The sequence below is a fragment of the Mytilus galloprovincialis genome, chromosome 5 (assembly GCF_965363235.1).
Source record: "Mytilus galloprovincialis chromosome 5, xbMytGall1.hap1.1, whole genome shotgun sequence".
Classification (NCBI taxonomy): Eukaryota; Metazoa; Mollusca; class Bivalvia; order Mytilida; family Mytilidae; genus Mytilus; species Mytilus galloprovincialis.
Genome location: NC_134842.1, coordinates 54,820,536 through 54,838,617, shown reverse-complemented (window position 1 = coordinate 54,838,617; position 18,082 = coordinate 54,820,536). Strand labels below are relative to the sequence as shown.

Sequence of the window (18,082 nt, the reverse complement as noted above, 5' to 3'; positions counted from 1 at the left end):
AAAGAACATATAATATGTCCGGTTATAAGTATATAGAAAATCAAAACAGAAATGTATATATATAGAAAACTTTAAAGTTTACACTTATCATTTTTTTTTAGATTTCCAGATTAAAATGTTATTTTATGCATAAGCGGCCAAACGTTGGGAACTTTCGCTTTTAAAAAAAAAGTGTTTTTTGGACAATTATGAACCTGTATGAATAGTATTTTGTATTGTATAGGATGCACAATTGGATTCAGATTTAAAGATGGTTCATGTATGCCTTGTAAGACAAACCAGTATGGCAAATTATGTTTACGGAAATGTGCCTGTGCATTTCATCAAAGGTACGTTTCTTTTATTTCAAGTGCATTTAATAAATGGAAAAAAGCTAAAGTTATCAACGTTGAGATATTACAATAATGTAGCCCATATACATTTAGTGTGTTCTTCATGTTGGGGATGGTCTTGTTTGTTGAAATATATATATAACAAAACGTATATACATATAAAAACAATATATCATAAACAGTTTACAAAGGTACAAGGCTTATAATTTGATACATCAGACGCGTGTTGACTATATAAGACTCATCTGTGACGCTCAGAACAAAATAGTTATAAAGCCAAACAAGTAGAAAGTTGAAGAGCATTGAGAACCTAAAATTCCAGAAAGTTGTGCCAAATCCGATAAAGGTAATATATGCATGGGATAAGAAAATCCTTAGTATTTCGAATAATTCATACTTTTGCAAATAAGAAATTTATAAAGAAAAAAATGACCAAATAATTGATATTCATGTCAACACCGAAGTTTAGACTAATGGGCTGGTGATAACATCTATACTATTAAATGAGAAGACCTCATTTTGTGTGTCGCTTCTCTTCCTTCCACAATCAATTAGTCATCATGCCTCTGTGTCACTAAGGTACCATGCATAGTCGCATTTGTCATCCTCACATATGATTATTCAGTTTGAGTTATTTCGGGGGGAAAACGAAAATAAAGGCGTCCGGATATGGTTTCCGTCATCGGACGGACTTTTAAGTCCTAGTCAAGACTTCCGTTTAAGACAGTTTTAAAATTACTCATAATTTCCACAAGTACTTGGGGTCATTGGGGACAGGACAATTATTTTCGCGTATTTTTAATATGATCATGAATATACATAAAATAAAGTTTATTTGCTATCTGTTATCAATTCCATTTTTACTATCCACGGCGGTCACTGATATAGTATGTAGACTATCAGTTCCAAATTTAATATCTATGGCGGTCACTGATATATTGTATAAAGACTATCAATTCAAAATATACTATCCACAGCGGTCACTGATGTATATATATATATATCATAAAAAGACTCTTTATATAGTAAATGAAAATATATCAGTGGTTGTTCGCCATGGATAGTAAACTTGGAATTGATATCAAATACACTTTATTTATAGTATATATGTACTATGTTCATAGTATACAAAAAAAAAAACAACCATAAAAATAATTGAAAATAAACAATAAAAATAAATAAAGGTCTTTGGAAAAAAGGGGGAGGGCTAAATAAAATTGTCCTGTCTCTATGAATTCTAATACTTTTTACATAATTTCAGCCACGCTCTTCATGCCCGCAGATTTCGCGGGTTTGTTCTAGTATCTAGTTGTGCAAACGAACCTACATTTTAAAGCGTAGGGATGACAATTATGAATAACAAAATAAATCAATAAGGCTGAAAAACAACACTGATAAAACAAAATTATTTTAAATACAAAGAACACATAATTTGCAATTTCAATGCAACGCTGAATAAGTTAGATAAAATCAATTGACACCACCTAAATAGAAAATGTCGAGATTTCTATTAAAAATCATTACAAAGGCATGATATATACTACAACTGATTTTCTGTTTAAATACACTGTTCCAAATATCAATATACACTGTATAATTAAATTAACTGTAACAACAATAATTCTTTATAAAAAATGGAGATGGTATGCTTGTCAAATGAGACAACTAACCACTTAAGTTTAAACTAAGTTGATTTAAGCAGTTAACGTGACGGTACCCAAATTACACCTATTTTGACAGTTTTTTCACCTACGTTTTTTTATGATAAAGACAAAAATTTCCATTCTGTGTTTATTTTGTAGCCGTATCCTTCTTTATTATAGAAGTACACCAATTTCATTTTTAATCCATATGGAATCATAGAAAAATTGGTCTAAACTGACCTCCAAACCATTAATGATTCTGAAATGAGGAGTACCCAAATTGCATCTATGCTTAAATTCGCACTGTCAGAATTCTAATAACAGAGCTTTTGTTTAATTTCTTCAAATATTTTGAACAATTGGATATTAGTCCATGCTTACTCTTTATTTTTTTTTAAATGGATACTTGTAACATATTGTATTTGATCATTTTAAAAAGATGACGTTTTGATGACGTCGCATGGCGACGTTTCAGTACATTTTGCTTTTTTAGCAAACTTTTCACCTGTTGATAAATTCTGTGAACGTTTTGTGCATATCTAAATAGTTTTACCTATGTTGAAAGATGTGCATAGTATCAAATCATAAAAATACAAATTGTTTACGGTCTCTAGGAAATCTTGTTAGATTATTTTTACTATTTTGGCTTAATAGGTGCAATTTGGGTACTCGGTGCAATTTGGGTACCGTTACGTTATATGAAACCATACGCCCTTCAACAATGAAAAACCCATACCGTACAAAAAAATGTCATGATCTCGCCAATAAAAGAGCTGCTAAAAAGATTAAAAGGAACCGTCGAAAACAAACAGACAATTTCATGCCAAAAATGTATTATAAAGGATCAAAATACAAACAACAGTTTACAAAATTAGCTACACGAAAACCACCAAGACATTGGGTGATCTTATGTGCTTTAGAATGGGTAAGCAGATCCTGATACACATAAGGCACCCGTTTTGGTTCTCTTGTAAGAACAGACGCTATGATGAGTCTATTTCGGTCGGTCACATCCGAGGAAAATGGACAGACGAATTGCAAACATTGTGGAACCTATTCGTCGACATATATGGGAAACAGATACCCCAACCTTCGACCAACTCGTGATGGCGTCCGCAAAATCTTCGAATGGCTGATTTTCACGTCGACAGTTGAAACTCTTTGTTGAATATCGTCCTTGTCAGCAGCAATCCTCTATCAAGAAAGTCTTGAAAGAAAATAAATGATAGCTCAGAAATATCGTATCAATTTAGAGATATAAAGGTCTGATGATATGGACACTGGTATGTTGTTTCATAGAAATGGAGAGTTCGTAATTGGGAAGATGAACTCAGCTCTTGAAATATTTTTCTAAGACATAAAAGCTTTAGCCAATATATCCAAGGTCAAACATAACTGTGAAAATTAGCTTAACTTTACTATATTGCAAGTAATTATAGACTGTTAATGTTTACTGATCAGGTTCTGTTGAATGAAAGCAAATGCGCCAACTATTCACACCTAAAATATATAGATAGTATTGTAGATGTTTAGCAGTTAATTGTTTTCTAATCGATGCTTCTTATACATTTAATGTATTTTAAATTCAATAGACAGTCTTGATATTGCAATGAGGTGTGATATCTTGAGTCTTAAAATGAATGTCTCATTGTATATTTGAGATAAATGAACTGGTGAATAACATCGACATGTGCGCTATACATCTGATTTTAGTTCTGGTAATTGTTTAATAATATTTCAGCGTATGTATTGATACACGAAATCACGACTTTTCCTGGTCATATACTTTGTTTTATCATATATTATAACATTATTTATTCCAAAGACATAACAACGTGATCTTAAATCAAACGATTGAAAGATACTAACTGACGTACAGTATTTCTGATTTCCAAAAGCAGATAAGATATGTACTAAGAATATTTTCAACACCTATATGTATGACGCAATTTCCAATGCTTTATTATGATTACGTATTTCGTCGTATCAATAAGGGATGCACATATGTTTAACCTAAAAACAAAAACTGTAATAAGAATATTAGGTTCATTCTTTCCTTTTTTTATACTCCTTTCTACTACATTGCTTGGTTATCAATAAATCAACTGAGGTGGTCCTGCGAACTCTTCATGTAAAATTTCACGTAAATCCAGGCAAATATGCATTTTGCTTCATGACAAAAAAAATCTGCTTCGCGTCATAGTATGTTGGAACTAACTCTGTTTTAAATTCACAGTAGAATTTCCTTCAATTTTAAATTAATCTTTTTATATATGCATCTGTTGTCAATGTTTCTTAAAAACCTTAAGCAAAAGAATTAATAGTTGGTTGGTAATGTAAAATATATACCAATGAATCTCTTAATCTCAAAGTCAAAATACGGATGTTCTGTTTCTATCTGTTCCCTTAACGAACTTGTGACATATCTTCAATCTACCAGTTAGGCAATTTTTTATATGAATGTTATGCTTTGCGTAACAAACGTGACCAAGCTGTCCTATGTTTCCTCTGATTATCTTAAATTTACAATATGAAAAGTGGACGTGGCATGGCTGCCAACTAGACAATAATCCACCTTTCGACCGTTAGTGATTATCGACCATAATGTAAAGTCAGCTTTAAAATTAGTAAAATGATTAAAGCAAGAAATAACGCCAGCATTTATATCAAAACAATTGAGGAAAAAAAATACAAACATGTACTTACGACAATTACTGATTTACAGGCTAATGACTTGAAGGAGGTACATTATAAATGTGGCCGGGTAAAAAAATGGAATGTTTAAAATTGAATAAGTGTGCATGACGTGTTAATAGAGGAATACAATATCTCATTTTCGTTGGGAAAGGAAAAGGTCCCTGTTTTAATCAAAGATGTCTTTAAATTATGTAAAAAAAAATATGTTACGAACCACTAAAATGTTTAGTCATTGAAATAAAATTGAGAATGGAAATGGGGAATGTGTCAAAGAGACAACAACCCGACCAAATAAAAAACAACAGCAGAGGGTCACCAACAGGTCTTCAATGTAGCGAGAAATTCCCGCACCCGGGGGCGTCCTTCAGCTGGCCCCTAAACAAATATATACTTGTCCAGTGATAATGAACGCCATGCTAATTTCCAAATTGTACACAAGAAACTAAAATTAAAATAATACAAGACTAACAAAGGCCAGAGGCTCCTGACTTGGGACAGGCGCAAAAATGAACAAATATGCAAAAACGTTATTTGTCATGATATATATTGAAAACAACACGTTATTAATTTCTTGCGTCCGAAGCGCTTTTCTGGATTTACCTTCATCAGGAACGCTCAAAGCCAAATATTTGAAATCCGAAGATGTATAAGTACCGAAACCGTTGAAGAGCTGTATGTCAAAAAATACCTAAAATAATAGCCAAATTCATCTAAAGCCAACTTTGCCTGAGGGAGTTGAAACCTTAGTTTCTTTATAATTTATAAATTTATAAATCTGCTGACAACTTACGTACTTGTGCTGACCGGATGATCCAGATTTAAGGGAGACTGGCATTGAGATTGTTAATTCAAATTCTTATCAAAAACCGGAATAGAGCAATGGTAAAAAATTAGGCACAACACGATGAATGTTCATGATTACGAATAGACTTGCTTGTGATAAGGGCCACCATTTTAACAACTGAACATGCAGAAATCATCAAGTTTAGTTATACTAAAAGTTTAGTATCATATTTTGTTATTATGTCATATTTAATATGTATGTAGGGGAGCAGAACATTGAGAATGTATGCATGTATTTTACCAGTCTAAATAATTATTACGTCTGGCAAGACTATTATTTTTCTTCTGGGACGCCTTCCTACGACGTCATAACGCTGAAGCCATTTTTACGTCTGGACTTTGAGAGCAAACTTTGGGGGGAACTTTGCGACCTAAGTTTGATCAAAAAGTCAAGATGTAAAAAAATGGCTTCAGCGTTATGCCGTCGTAGGAAGGCGTCCCATAAAATGATAAAAGAGCCTTGCCAGACGTCATAATTATTTGGACTAGTTTTTTTTGTTCGTTTAGTTTTGTTTGTTTACATATCCCCAAAAATTAATATCTGAAATGAAATGCCGTATTTCTAAAGATGTTACCCAACTAAAAGTATGTGTTGAGGAGTAATATATTACAACAACATTATAATAAGAAATTAAACACAAATCCAAAATGCTTTATCATTTAATATTCCATTTTCATATTAAATCACATAGTTTAACGTCGTTTAATGTCTTTAAAAATAATCTGATCAATAACATAATAGTTCTAAATTATATATGAGAAATATTTCTGTTAACTCAGTTGCACGATTTTTTACGATGATGAACATAAAAAACAAAATGCATCTGAAGGAGTCACATTGACCAATTAACGGAGTCAAATTAAAGAATATCAAAGCGGTGTTAGAGAGAATTAAAGAGATGTCAGCATTCCATAACAGAACATCTATTTCAAAGACGCTTATTTATTTTTTTAGGTGTGATAATGCTCTTGGATGTGTGAATGAATCGATATTAACTGAACCAGCGTCTTCGCAGTCAACAACTTGCTACACAGGTAAAACATAAGAATGTGTACTTGCAAATATTATAAAGTGCAGAATACCAAAAAACGTGATTTTGGCAATCTTTTGCAAATGTTCTTTTGCAGGATTTCTTTGAAAAAGAACTACATGTAGGTAATATAATGTAAAAAAAAATAAAAAATCCATACTTGTTGAAAATGCATATATTAATATCTTTGAGAATGAGATATCTGTAAATACTGACATCACAGGCTAACTGTATCTAATTTATCTTGAAGATGACAAAAGAAGCTCGTCCGTTTCTGCACAATAAATCCTCAATACATTCACAACTTTGTGCATTTTGTAGCCGCATTTGCCATAACCTTGGAAAGCGTCAGAATGATCAGCATATACGTTTAATACTTTTCATATAATTGTTTTATTTTTGTAGAGAATTATGCACAAACAACAGCGCCAAACTTGTCTGAAGAATCGGAAATAACAAAAAGTAGCGATGGTTGGTGTATTTAAATATATTTTTTATTTAAGAACTAGTTTGAATATTTCCAACTGCATTTTTAAATTTATACCAAAGACAGATAAAAGAGGGGCGAAATATACCAGAGGGACATTCAAACTCATAGATCAAAAATAAAGTGACAACACCATGGCTGAAAAAAAATGAAAAACAAAACACAGAAAAATAATAGTACTACGACACAACATAGAAAACGAAAGACCTACTAACACGAACAACACCAAAAATTGATAATCTCAGGTGCTCCGGAATGGTGAGCATATTTTGATTCACATGAGGCACCCGTCGTGGTGCTCAAATTATTACATGTACGAACCCGGTAATTAGTCTAATTCAGTAGGTTACTTTCGTAAAAAGTACCGGAATTATAGTTAGGACATAAAGAACATATCTGATTTCATCTGTGAAACGGATATTCTATAACGGTGAACAAACTCGTGATTGAGTCCGTAAATTTTACGAAGGAATGATGTCAACTTCACCATTTTGAACTGTTGATTTAATAGTTGTGAGCAGCAACCCGCAATCAAGGAAATCTTGACAGGGAATACAAGCCTGCAAATATCGTATAAATTGGGACATATATACTCCGTTAAAGGCGCTGCTGCTATGTTGCAACATAGAAATAAAAAGTTCACAATAAGGAAGCTGAATTCATCATTTAAATCGTAAAGTTTTGTCTTTAACCGACCCTCACTGCCAATTTCTAGACGTAAGTCAAGATATAAGACAAATTTAACTGTACATTAAAATCCATTACAAAAAAAAAGAATTGAAAATATCATTAAAACTGGTTTGTTTTTTCAAATTTTGCCATTTTTAATTTTTTCGAAATGCATATGAATTATTTGTTGTGATATTTTTCAATCGATGTGTGGTTATTATGAGGGGAGGGGAGTTAAAGAAGCAATTTACTAATCGTAAGATTGTAGCACTAAATGTTTTCAGAGGGTACATTATTTTGCACCAAAATTCACAATGCGGGATTAAATCTGATACATATAGTTAATCTATAGAGAATGCAACGTTCTCTAAATGTTAAGTACCCCGTAACAACTCTTTATGGGTGGTTTGATGAAAGCCCAAAAAAATGCCCCTTTCCAATGAACTTTCATTCACAAAAGGCGTTTTGAATTAATACTGATTATAATAAAATCTCTTTCGGAACAAAAATATCTGTCTGACACTTTACAGAAAGCAAACAACAATAAATTCATGGACGTCAAGTTGGTTACTAATGCCCTATTCCCTATTCGTTACCTATTCCCTATTCCCTATTCCCTATTCGTTACCTATTCGTTACCTATTCCATTTTCGTTACTTATTCCCTATTCGTTACCTATTCCCTATTCGTTACCTATTCGTTACCTATTCCCTGTTCGTTACCTATTCCCTATTCCCTATTACCTATTCGTTACCTTTTCGTTACTTATTCCCTATTCCCTATTCGTTACTTATTACCTATTCCCTATTCCCTAGTCGTTACCTATTCGTTACCTCTTCCCTATTCCCTATTCGTTACCTATTCGTTACTTATTCCCTATTCGTTATCTATTTGTTACTTATTCCCTTATTCCCTATTTCCTATTCCCTATTCGTTACCTATTCGTTACTTATTCCCTATTTCCTATTCGTTACCTATTCGTTACTTATTCCCTATTCCCTATTCGTTGCCTATGCGTTACTTATTCCCTATTCCCTATTCGTTACCTATTCCCTATTCCCTATTCGTTACCTATTCCCTATTCCCTATTCGTTACCTATTCGTTACCTATTCCCTATTCCTTATTCGTAACCTATTCCCTATTCCCTATTCGTTACCTATTCGTTACATATTCCCTATTCCCTATTCGTTACCTTTTTCGTTACTTATTCCCTATTCCCTATTAGTTCCCTAGTCGTTACTTATTCCCTATTCCCTATTCGTTACCTATTCCCTATTCCCTATTCGTTACCTATTCGTTACCTATTCCCTATTCGTTACCTATACGTTACCTATTCCCTATTCCCTATTCGTTACCTACGCGTTACCTATTCCCTATTCCCTATTCGTTACCTATTCGTTACCTATTCCCTTATCCCTATTCCCTATTCGTTACCTATTCGTTACCTATTCGTTACCTATTCGTTACCTATTCGTTACCTATTCGTTACTTATTCCCTATTCGTTACCTATTCGTTACTTATTCCCTATTCCCTATTCGTTACCTATTCGTTACTTATTCCCTATTCCCTATTCGTTACCTATTCGTTACTTATTCCCTATTCCCTATTCGTTACTTATTCCTTATTCCCTATTCGTTACCTATTCGTTACTTATTCCCTATTCCCTATTCGTTACCTATTCGTTACTTATTCCCTATTCCCTATTCGTTACTTATTCCTTATTCCCTATTCGTTACTTATTCCTTATTCCCTATTCGTTACTTATTCCTTATTCTTGACCTATTCGTTACTTATTTCTTATTACCTATTCGTTACTTATTACTTATTCCTCATTCGTTACTTATTCGATTTTTGATATCCTTCCCCCTTTTTAATTGTTTATATTCTTATCTCTGGTTATAGTTCTAAATTTGTTGAGGTAAAATGACCTTTTTATGACCTATTTATATGTACATGTGTTTGTGCTCAACCGATTCTGTTGCTCTATGTTAGATACTTATTCTGTTTCTTATTTGATTTTTATACGTTCTACCTTTTAAATGTTTTATATCCGTATGTTTAAAGATCTGGTTCTTGTTTCGAAGAGGTGAAATCACCTTTTAGCGCTGGTATAAAAATGAAGATGTGGTATGATCGCCAATGAGACAGCTCCCCACAGTAGACCAAAATGACACAGACATTAACAACTATAGTTCACAATACGGCCTTCAACAATAAGTAAAGTCCATACCGCATGGTCAGCTATAAAACATGTTAGCGGGGTGTACATCGTTTCGGAGCTTGAGGAATACCTTGTTTATAACACGCGTATTATACGTTGCACCTTTTAGAAAATGATTTTCAATTGTGTTCTTGTCTCTGGCGGCAACTATGTGTTCTTAGAGATGAAATGACCCTATTAGCGCGGAAGTACCCGTTCGAGCGTTCGGATAATACCCTGTTACTTATTCGTTCCTTTTTCGCTTTTAATACGCGGGGTATACGTTGCACCTTGAAATAAATCGTTTTTCAATTGTGTTCATGTCTCTAGTGGTAACAATGTGTTCTAAGAGATGAAATCACCCTATTAGCGCGTATGTACCCGTTCCAGTGCTCGGATAATACCCTGTTACTTATTCATTACTTATTCGCTTATAATACGTTTGTTATACGTTGCACCTTTTAGAAATGGATTTCCAATTGTTTTCTTGTCTCTGGTGGTACCTATGTATTCTACGAAGGGGAAAAAATCCTATTAGCTCGTATGTACCCGTTTCAGCGCTCATCAGATACCCTGTTACTTATTCGTTCCTTATTCGCTTTAAATACGTGCACTTAAAAAAAAGAAGACATTCGTGAATCTGGTGGTAACTAGGGGTTCTAAGAGGTGAAATCACCCTATTAGAGCACATGTATCCGTTCTAGCGCTCGACTGGTATTTGGCTGATTTGTAAAAGATATACTTTGGTTACCTTTATACTTTTCATTACTTTCCCCTGTACTGAACTCACGTTATATATAATACCCTGTTACGTATTCGTTCCTTATTTGCTTATAATACCTTTGTTATACGTTGTACTTTTAAAAAGATTTTTTTTCGTATCTCTGAAAGTAACTATGTGTTCTTAGAGGTGAAATAACTCTATTAGAACTTTTTACCCGTTTCAGTGCTCGGTTGATACCCTGTTACTTATTCGTTGCTAAGTTCGAATAAGTAACAAGTTATTATTCGAGCGCTAAAAGGGTTATTTCATCTCTAAGAACACATTGTTACCACCAGAGACATGACCACAATTGAAAATCCATTTCTAAAAGGTGTAACGTATAACAAACGTATTATAAGCGAATACGTAACGAATAAGTAACAGAGTATTATCCGAGCGCTGGAACGGGTATATACCGCTAATAGGGTTATTTTATTTCTAAGAACACATTGCTACCACCAGAGACATGTACACAAGTGAAAACGATTTATTTCAAGGTGCAACGTATACCACGCGTATAAAAGCGAACAAGGAACGAATAAGTAACAGGGTTTTATCCGAGCACTGGAACGGGAACATACGCGCTAATATGGTCATTTCATCTCTAAGAACACATTGTTACAACCAGAGACATGAACACAATTGAAAACGATTTATTTCGAGGTGCAACGTATCCCCCGCGTATTAAAAACGAATAAGTAACCAATAAGTAACAGGATATTATCCGAGCACTAGAACGGGTACATATGCGCTAATAGGGTGATTTCATCTCTAAGAACACATTGTTACCACCACAGACATGAACACAATTGAAAATCCTTTTCTAAAAGGTGCAACGTATAACAAAAGTATTATAAGCGAAAGAGTAACGAATAAGTAACAAGGTATTATCCGAGCGCTGGAACAAGTACATACGCACTAATAGGGTAATTTCATCTCTAAGAACACATTATTACAACCAGAGACATGAACACAGTTGAAAACGATTTATTTCAAGGTGCAACGTATATCCCGCGTATTAAAAGCGAATAAGGAACGAATAAGAAACAGGGTAATATCCGAGCGCTCGAACGGGTACATGCGCGCTAATAGGGTAATTTCATCTCTAAGAACACATTGTTACCACCAGAGACATGAACACAATTGAAAATTCTTTTCTAAAAGAGGGACGAAAGATACCAAAGGGACATTCAAACTCATAAATCTAAAACAAACTGAAAACGCCATGGCTAAAAATAAAAAAGACAAACAGAAAAACAATAGTACACATGACACAACATAGAAAACTAAAGAACAAACAACACGAACCCAACCAAAAAAAGGTGCAACGTATAACAAACGTATTATAAGCGAAAGAGTAACGAATAGGTAACAAGGTATTATCCGAGCGCTGGTACATACGCGCTAATAGGGTTATTTCATCTCTAAGAACACATTATTACCACCAGAGACATGAACACATTTGAAAATCGATTTATTTCAAGGTGCAATGTATACCACACGTATTATATGCGAATAAGGAACGAATAAGTAACAGGGTATCGGTGTAGCAGTGAAACGGGTACATATGCGCTAATAGGGTTTTTTCACCTCAGAGAACAAATAATTACCGCCAGAGACATGAAAGCAATCGATAATCGATTTATTTCAAGGTGCAACGTATACCACGCGTATTAAAAGCGAATACGGAACGAATAGTAACAGGGTATCAGTCGAGTGCTGAAACGGGAACATATGTTCTATAGGGTTATTTCACCTCTCAGAACCGGCAGTTACCACCAGAGACACGAAAATATATCTTTTTAAAATTGGAACGTATAACACACGTTTTATAAGCGAATAAGGAACGAATAAGTAACAGGATAACAGTGTAGCGCTTAAATGGTACATATGCGCTAATAGGTTTTTTCCCCTCATAGGTACCACCAGAGACAAGAAAACAATTGAAAATCATTATTTTAAAAGGTGCAACGTTTAATAAACGTACAAATGTATGAGACGCGAATAAGAAATGAATAAGTAACAGGGTAACAGTCGAGCGCTGAAACAGGTACATACGCGCTTATAGGGTTATATCACCCCTTCGAACCCAAATTTACCACCAGTGACAAGAAATCAATTGAAAATCATTTTCTTTCAAAATGTGCAACGTATAACACACGTATTATACGCGAATGAGGAACGAATAAGTAACAGGGTATCAGTCGAGCGCTGAAACTGCTACGCACTGATAGGGTTATATCACCTCTTAGAAACAAAATCTACAACTAGAAACAAGAAAACAATTTAAATAAGGTGCAGCGTATACCAAGCGTATTAAAAGCGATTAAGGAACGAATAAGTAACAGGGAATAAACCGAGCGCTGGAACGGGTACTTCCGCGCTAATAGGGTTATTTCATCTCTAAGAACACATAGTTACCGCCAGAGACATGTTTTATAGCTGACCACGTGGTATGGGCTTTGCTTATTGTTGAAGGCCGTATCGTGACCTATAGTTTTTAATTTCTGTGTCATTTTTGTCTATTGTGGGGAGTTGTCTCATTGGCGATCATACCACATCTTCATTTTTATACCAGCGCTAAAAGGTGATTTCACCTCTTCGAACCAAGAACCAGATCTTCAAACATACGAATATAAAACATTTAAAAGGTAGAACGTATAAAAATCAAATAAGAAACAAATAAGTATCTAACAAATTTAGAACTATAACCAGAGATAAGAATATAAACAATTAAAAAGGGAGAAGGATATCAAAAATCGAATAAGTAACGAATAAGGAATAAGTAATAAGTAACGAATAGGAAATAAGGAATAAATACCGAATAGGTCACGAATAAGGAATAAGTAACGAATAGGTAACGAATAGGGAATAAGGAATAAGTAACGCATAGGTAACGAATAGGGAACAGGAAATAAGTAACGAATAGGTATCGAATAGGGAATAGGGAATAAGTAACGAATAGGTAACGAATAGGGAATAGGGAATAAGTAACGCATAGGGAATAGGGAATAAGTAACGCATAGGGAATAGGGAATAAGTAACGAATAGGTAACGAATAAGGAATAGGGAATAAGTAACGAATAGGAAACGAATAGGGAATAGGGAATATGTAACGAATAGGTAACGAATAGGGAATAGGTAATAGGTCACGAATAGGTAACGAATAGGGAATAGAGAATAGGTAACACATAGGTAACGAATAGGGAATAGGGAATAGGTAACGAATAGGGAATAAGTAACCAACTTGACGTCCATAATACACTCCTACAAAAGCATTTAATATGATACCGTTAATTGGGTTATTTTAGTTGTAGTTTTATTTTGGTTTATTTGGTGCCTCAAATTAGAGTGCCAAAATTAAACACACGAAAATAAATCAAACACTTAATATTGAAACGCCAAAATCGAGGACCGGTCGACGATATCGTAATGTTAATATTGGGGGGAATATCTTATGTTATCATATCTTCCGTATATTTCCTGTAATTCTATACATAGTCAAATCTGAAAAATAAATTCCGACAATATTACATTTTTATTTAATTGTCAATTTTATGAAATTGTTAAGAAAACAAAATTGGAATTTGTATTCACATATGTCATTAATATGCCAGGCTACTGCTGACAACATGGCTAATTAGACACCGTTGTTGGTAATTATAATATAAAAACTTCTTGTTATCCGTTATCTTCTATTAATTAACATGTACTGCCAGAGGCATAAGGATTAAAATTTAAATCCTAAATTGATAATCATTAACATGTACATGTAGTTGTGATAGACATAATGATTTAAATTTATTTCATATGATTTTTGTAAAAAATAGATAATGTTTTTAAAATCACTTTCTTTAAGCGTTCAACCCTGAGAAACGGAATTATTTGCAATTGCATTCGTATCCGGATCCTTCATTTAGTTAACTTTGTCGTGTTTCTAGTTTGTGGAGGTCATTGGATCAATGGATAAATAAGGGGAAATATGAATGAGCTTGTACACTTCTATTGTTCTAAAATTAAACACATCGATTGGGCGAAGCACCAAAATTACACACACCAAAATAGAATACATGCCTTTTGAGTGAAAAACGCCAAAATATCCCGACGCCAAAATTTCCCAATTTACGGTAGTTGATGGTTGAAAGTCGATTCTGTAGTTTCGTTTTTTTAATTATCATTTGGTCAAAGCAGAAAAACATTTCTACTGAATTTATTTCATTCATTTGTTTGTTTTCAGTCACATTTTCTTTTATCTATATATCTACTTATATATATAATAATAATAAAAAAAAATCCTTGCAATAATGTATATTTAAGGTAGATCACACAACGAAATACGAATAATTTCATTTTTATCGTCTTTTAAACATCAGTGGAAATAAAATAAGATGATATCCTCGACAACGATTGAGTAGAAAATATAATTAATATGTAGAAAGTATATGTTTCCAAGTTTTGATTCTATCGTTTAGTAAAACAAACAAATTTGTAAACATATCGACATTCATCATTTCCTTCTTAATTGCTTATTATCTCCCATAGAAAATAAGTTGTATGTAGTGCTTCAAAGTCAATTTATCAGGTTTAATCGACCTTTTTCTACATATGAAAATGCCTGTACTATGTCAGGAATATGACAGTTGTTATCCATTCGTTTGATGTATTTGAGCTTTTGATTTAGCCATTTGATTAGGAACTTTTCGTTTTGAATTTTCAGTGTTTTTTGTGATTTTACTTTTTAGCCGATATGACGAATTTCTGTTAATGACAGTATCAGTTTTATTAGTGTCGATAATTCAATTAGATCAAATTCAATAATAGCAATTATTTTATATTCCGTAAACTTAATTTTCAATTGATGTCTTTAATGCTTTCAGGTCTTCTAGACAGAGAAATAGTTATTTATTCCATTGTTGTTGCTTGCATAATAGTAATTCTAGGTCTAAGTTATGTAGTCCAGAAATACAGAAAGAAAACTAAAAATGAACCCAGGCATATTACTGTGCCCGTAACACTTTCAAATGGACGCGATTCTTTAGTTGACACTAATTTAAGCATTTACGATGAAATTGACGAAACCATGCTAGTTGAAAATGCTAATATCAATGTGTTACAGAATGAAATATCTCTAAACAATGACAACACAAGCTATCTGTATCCTATTCATCTAGAAGATGACAAAAGAAGCTCGTCAGTTTCTGCAAAAAGTGTAAATAATAGCTACTTATCCATCCATGAATCAGATCAGAACCACAATTCTGATGAGTCAGACAAAAATGATACAACAAGTTATCTTCATCCTTATCATACGATTGATGAAGAATGGAAAGAAACAACTCACCAGTATGATGAACCACATGTCTCAAACAAGGATACGGACGATTCATCTGATTCTAGTACGCAAATGATAAGCGATGGATACTTGCATCCATACCAGCCTCTGAATGACGACTGGAAGCAAACATCTCATAGTTATGAAGTACCGGTGATGGTTCATGATTGCCAACGAAATTCAGCAGTACCCTCTCTATCAGATGAAGAGTTTAAAGAAAAGGGGAATGATGATTATCAAAAAACGATTATTAAGCACAATAAATGTGTACAAATCAGAGAAGCAGCTATATCGACCTGTAATAAACAAGGAATGGCAGATGGTATATCTTTGAATGATGAAATGAAGGATATTTCATCGAGCATAGGAAACAACCTTGGGATATCAAAAGAATTGAAAAATACCAAAAATATCTCTACAAGTTATCCTCCTAGTACAAAAAAAGAAAATGCATTAGTTCCGGTTGTTGAAAGTGATACTAAAGTTTTTGATAAAAATGAGGATAATCTGCATGCTTACAATTTATTGAAAAACGTTACGATACAAACTGTTTTCTCAATTCAAACCGATCAAAACACAAACTTACATGATTACACTGATGCTAAATCTCAATAAATGGATACATTGTTGACGCTGTACTTTGTTTAATGTAACAAATGCTTTTCTTTATATACATGTGATGACGCTGTATTAACAATTGTGTGTATAAAAAAAAGATTAGGTATTATTGCAAATGAGACAACTCTCCAACAGAGACCAACAGGCACAGAAGTTACCAAACATATAGGTCACTGTACGGCTTTAACAATGAGCAAATCCAATACCGCATAGTCAGCTACACAATGGCCTGAAATGACAATGTAAAACAATTCGAACGAGAAAACTAACGGCCTAATTTACGTACAAAAAATTTACGAAAAACAAATATGTAACTCATAAACAAACGACAATCACTGAATAACAGGCTCCTGACTTGGGACTAGCTAATACATACAGAATGTGGCCAGGTTAAACATGTTAGTGGGATCTCAACCCTTCCCTAATCTGGGACAGTGTTGTAACAATACAATATAAAAACGAACTATAAAATAAACCTGGTATATATTGAAAAAGTTATTGACAATTACCTTAGTCAATAAACATATGGATGGAGGGTTGTTTCATTGTCATTCATACCACAACTTCTTATTTATATATACCTAACGACACTCACTATATATCGTGTAAATCGGAAATAATCATCGATCTATCTATGTTTAGATTTCAACTAGCTTAGCATTTGGTATATTAACTATGCGAACGTTCTTATAATCAACGTAATACCACTGGGTATGTTAAGTGCTTCACAAACACTCTGTCCATATATTAACATCTATTATATCAGCCAACTTAGTTGGGGTTTATAGTCATTGTAAAATTTGCTATGGTGTGTATCAGTTGTGAATACTAAATAATTCTAAAGATTTTAAGACTTCATACAATATTAGTCTCCCTGATTTTGCAATAGAATCAGCACACTTAAATGTTCTACCTTTAACACCAGAATTTCCAATTCCAAACTAGGAGACAGATTGACAGAATTGGTCTATCTTTAATATGATTAAATGGCGAAGGCGATACCACTCTTTTTATTAAAAAATAGATAAATCATATTAGTTTGTAAACAAAAAAACACTCTCTGATTTAGACAAATCATCTCTTGCTTGTAATTGGGCTTTGTTAAATTGCTCTATATCCTGATTAATAACATATCAGTTACAATTTGAGGACATTTTAAACTTAACTATTCAGAGAGAGGGCATCATCTGTAAAGCGGAAAGTGAAGTTAACGATAAATGCTAGGTTCTGTGCCTTCTTTTTTAATTTGTCTTTTTATTAGAGACTTATATAAAGTGTAGAAAAGTCAAATGTTTTAAAACATTTGCATGACGAAAGAGTATAAAAATATATGTACTTTATCAGATCTTTGGATTTTTTTAGTATTAACATTTGATTCTCTTCGCCTCTACAGTAGATAGTTTCAAAATAAATTGATGCCCCACTTTCATGGTTTCGTGGAACACTTGGAAGACACAACAATACA

At 33.3% G+C, this 18,082-nt stretch overlaps 1 protein-coding gene across 1 annotated transcript; it reads left to right on the top strand.

Moving 5' to 3' along the window:
* The first annotated feature begins 222 nt into the window (after positions 1-222).
* Positions 223-16,614, top strand: LOC143074082 (uncharacterized). Its single transcript, XM_076249629.1, has 4 exons — positions 223-329; positions 6,471-6,550; positions 6,952-7,017; positions 15,545-16,614. The coding sequence occupies exons 1-4, from the start codon at positions 262-264 to the stop codon at positions 16,612-16,614; spliced, it is 1,284 nt and encodes a 427-aa protein (XP_076105744.1). The 5' UTR covers positions 223-261.
* Positions 16,615-18,082: the final 1,468 nt, after the last annotated feature.

Excerpts from the sequence above, each read along its gene's own strand:
- LOC143074082 (XM_076249629.1), top strand. The coding sequence starts at position 262 with ATGCCTTGTAAGACAAACCAGTATGGCAAATTATGTTTACGGAAATGT. Across the intron at positions 330-6,470 it reads GCCTGTGCATTTCATCAAAG|GTGTGATAATGCTCTTGGAT; the intron begins GTACGTTTCTTT and ends TTATTTTTTTAG. Across the intron at positions 7,018-15,544 it reads AATAACAAAAAGTAGCGATG|GTCTTCTAGACAGAGAAATA; the intron begins GTTGGTGTATTT and ends TAATGCTTTCAG.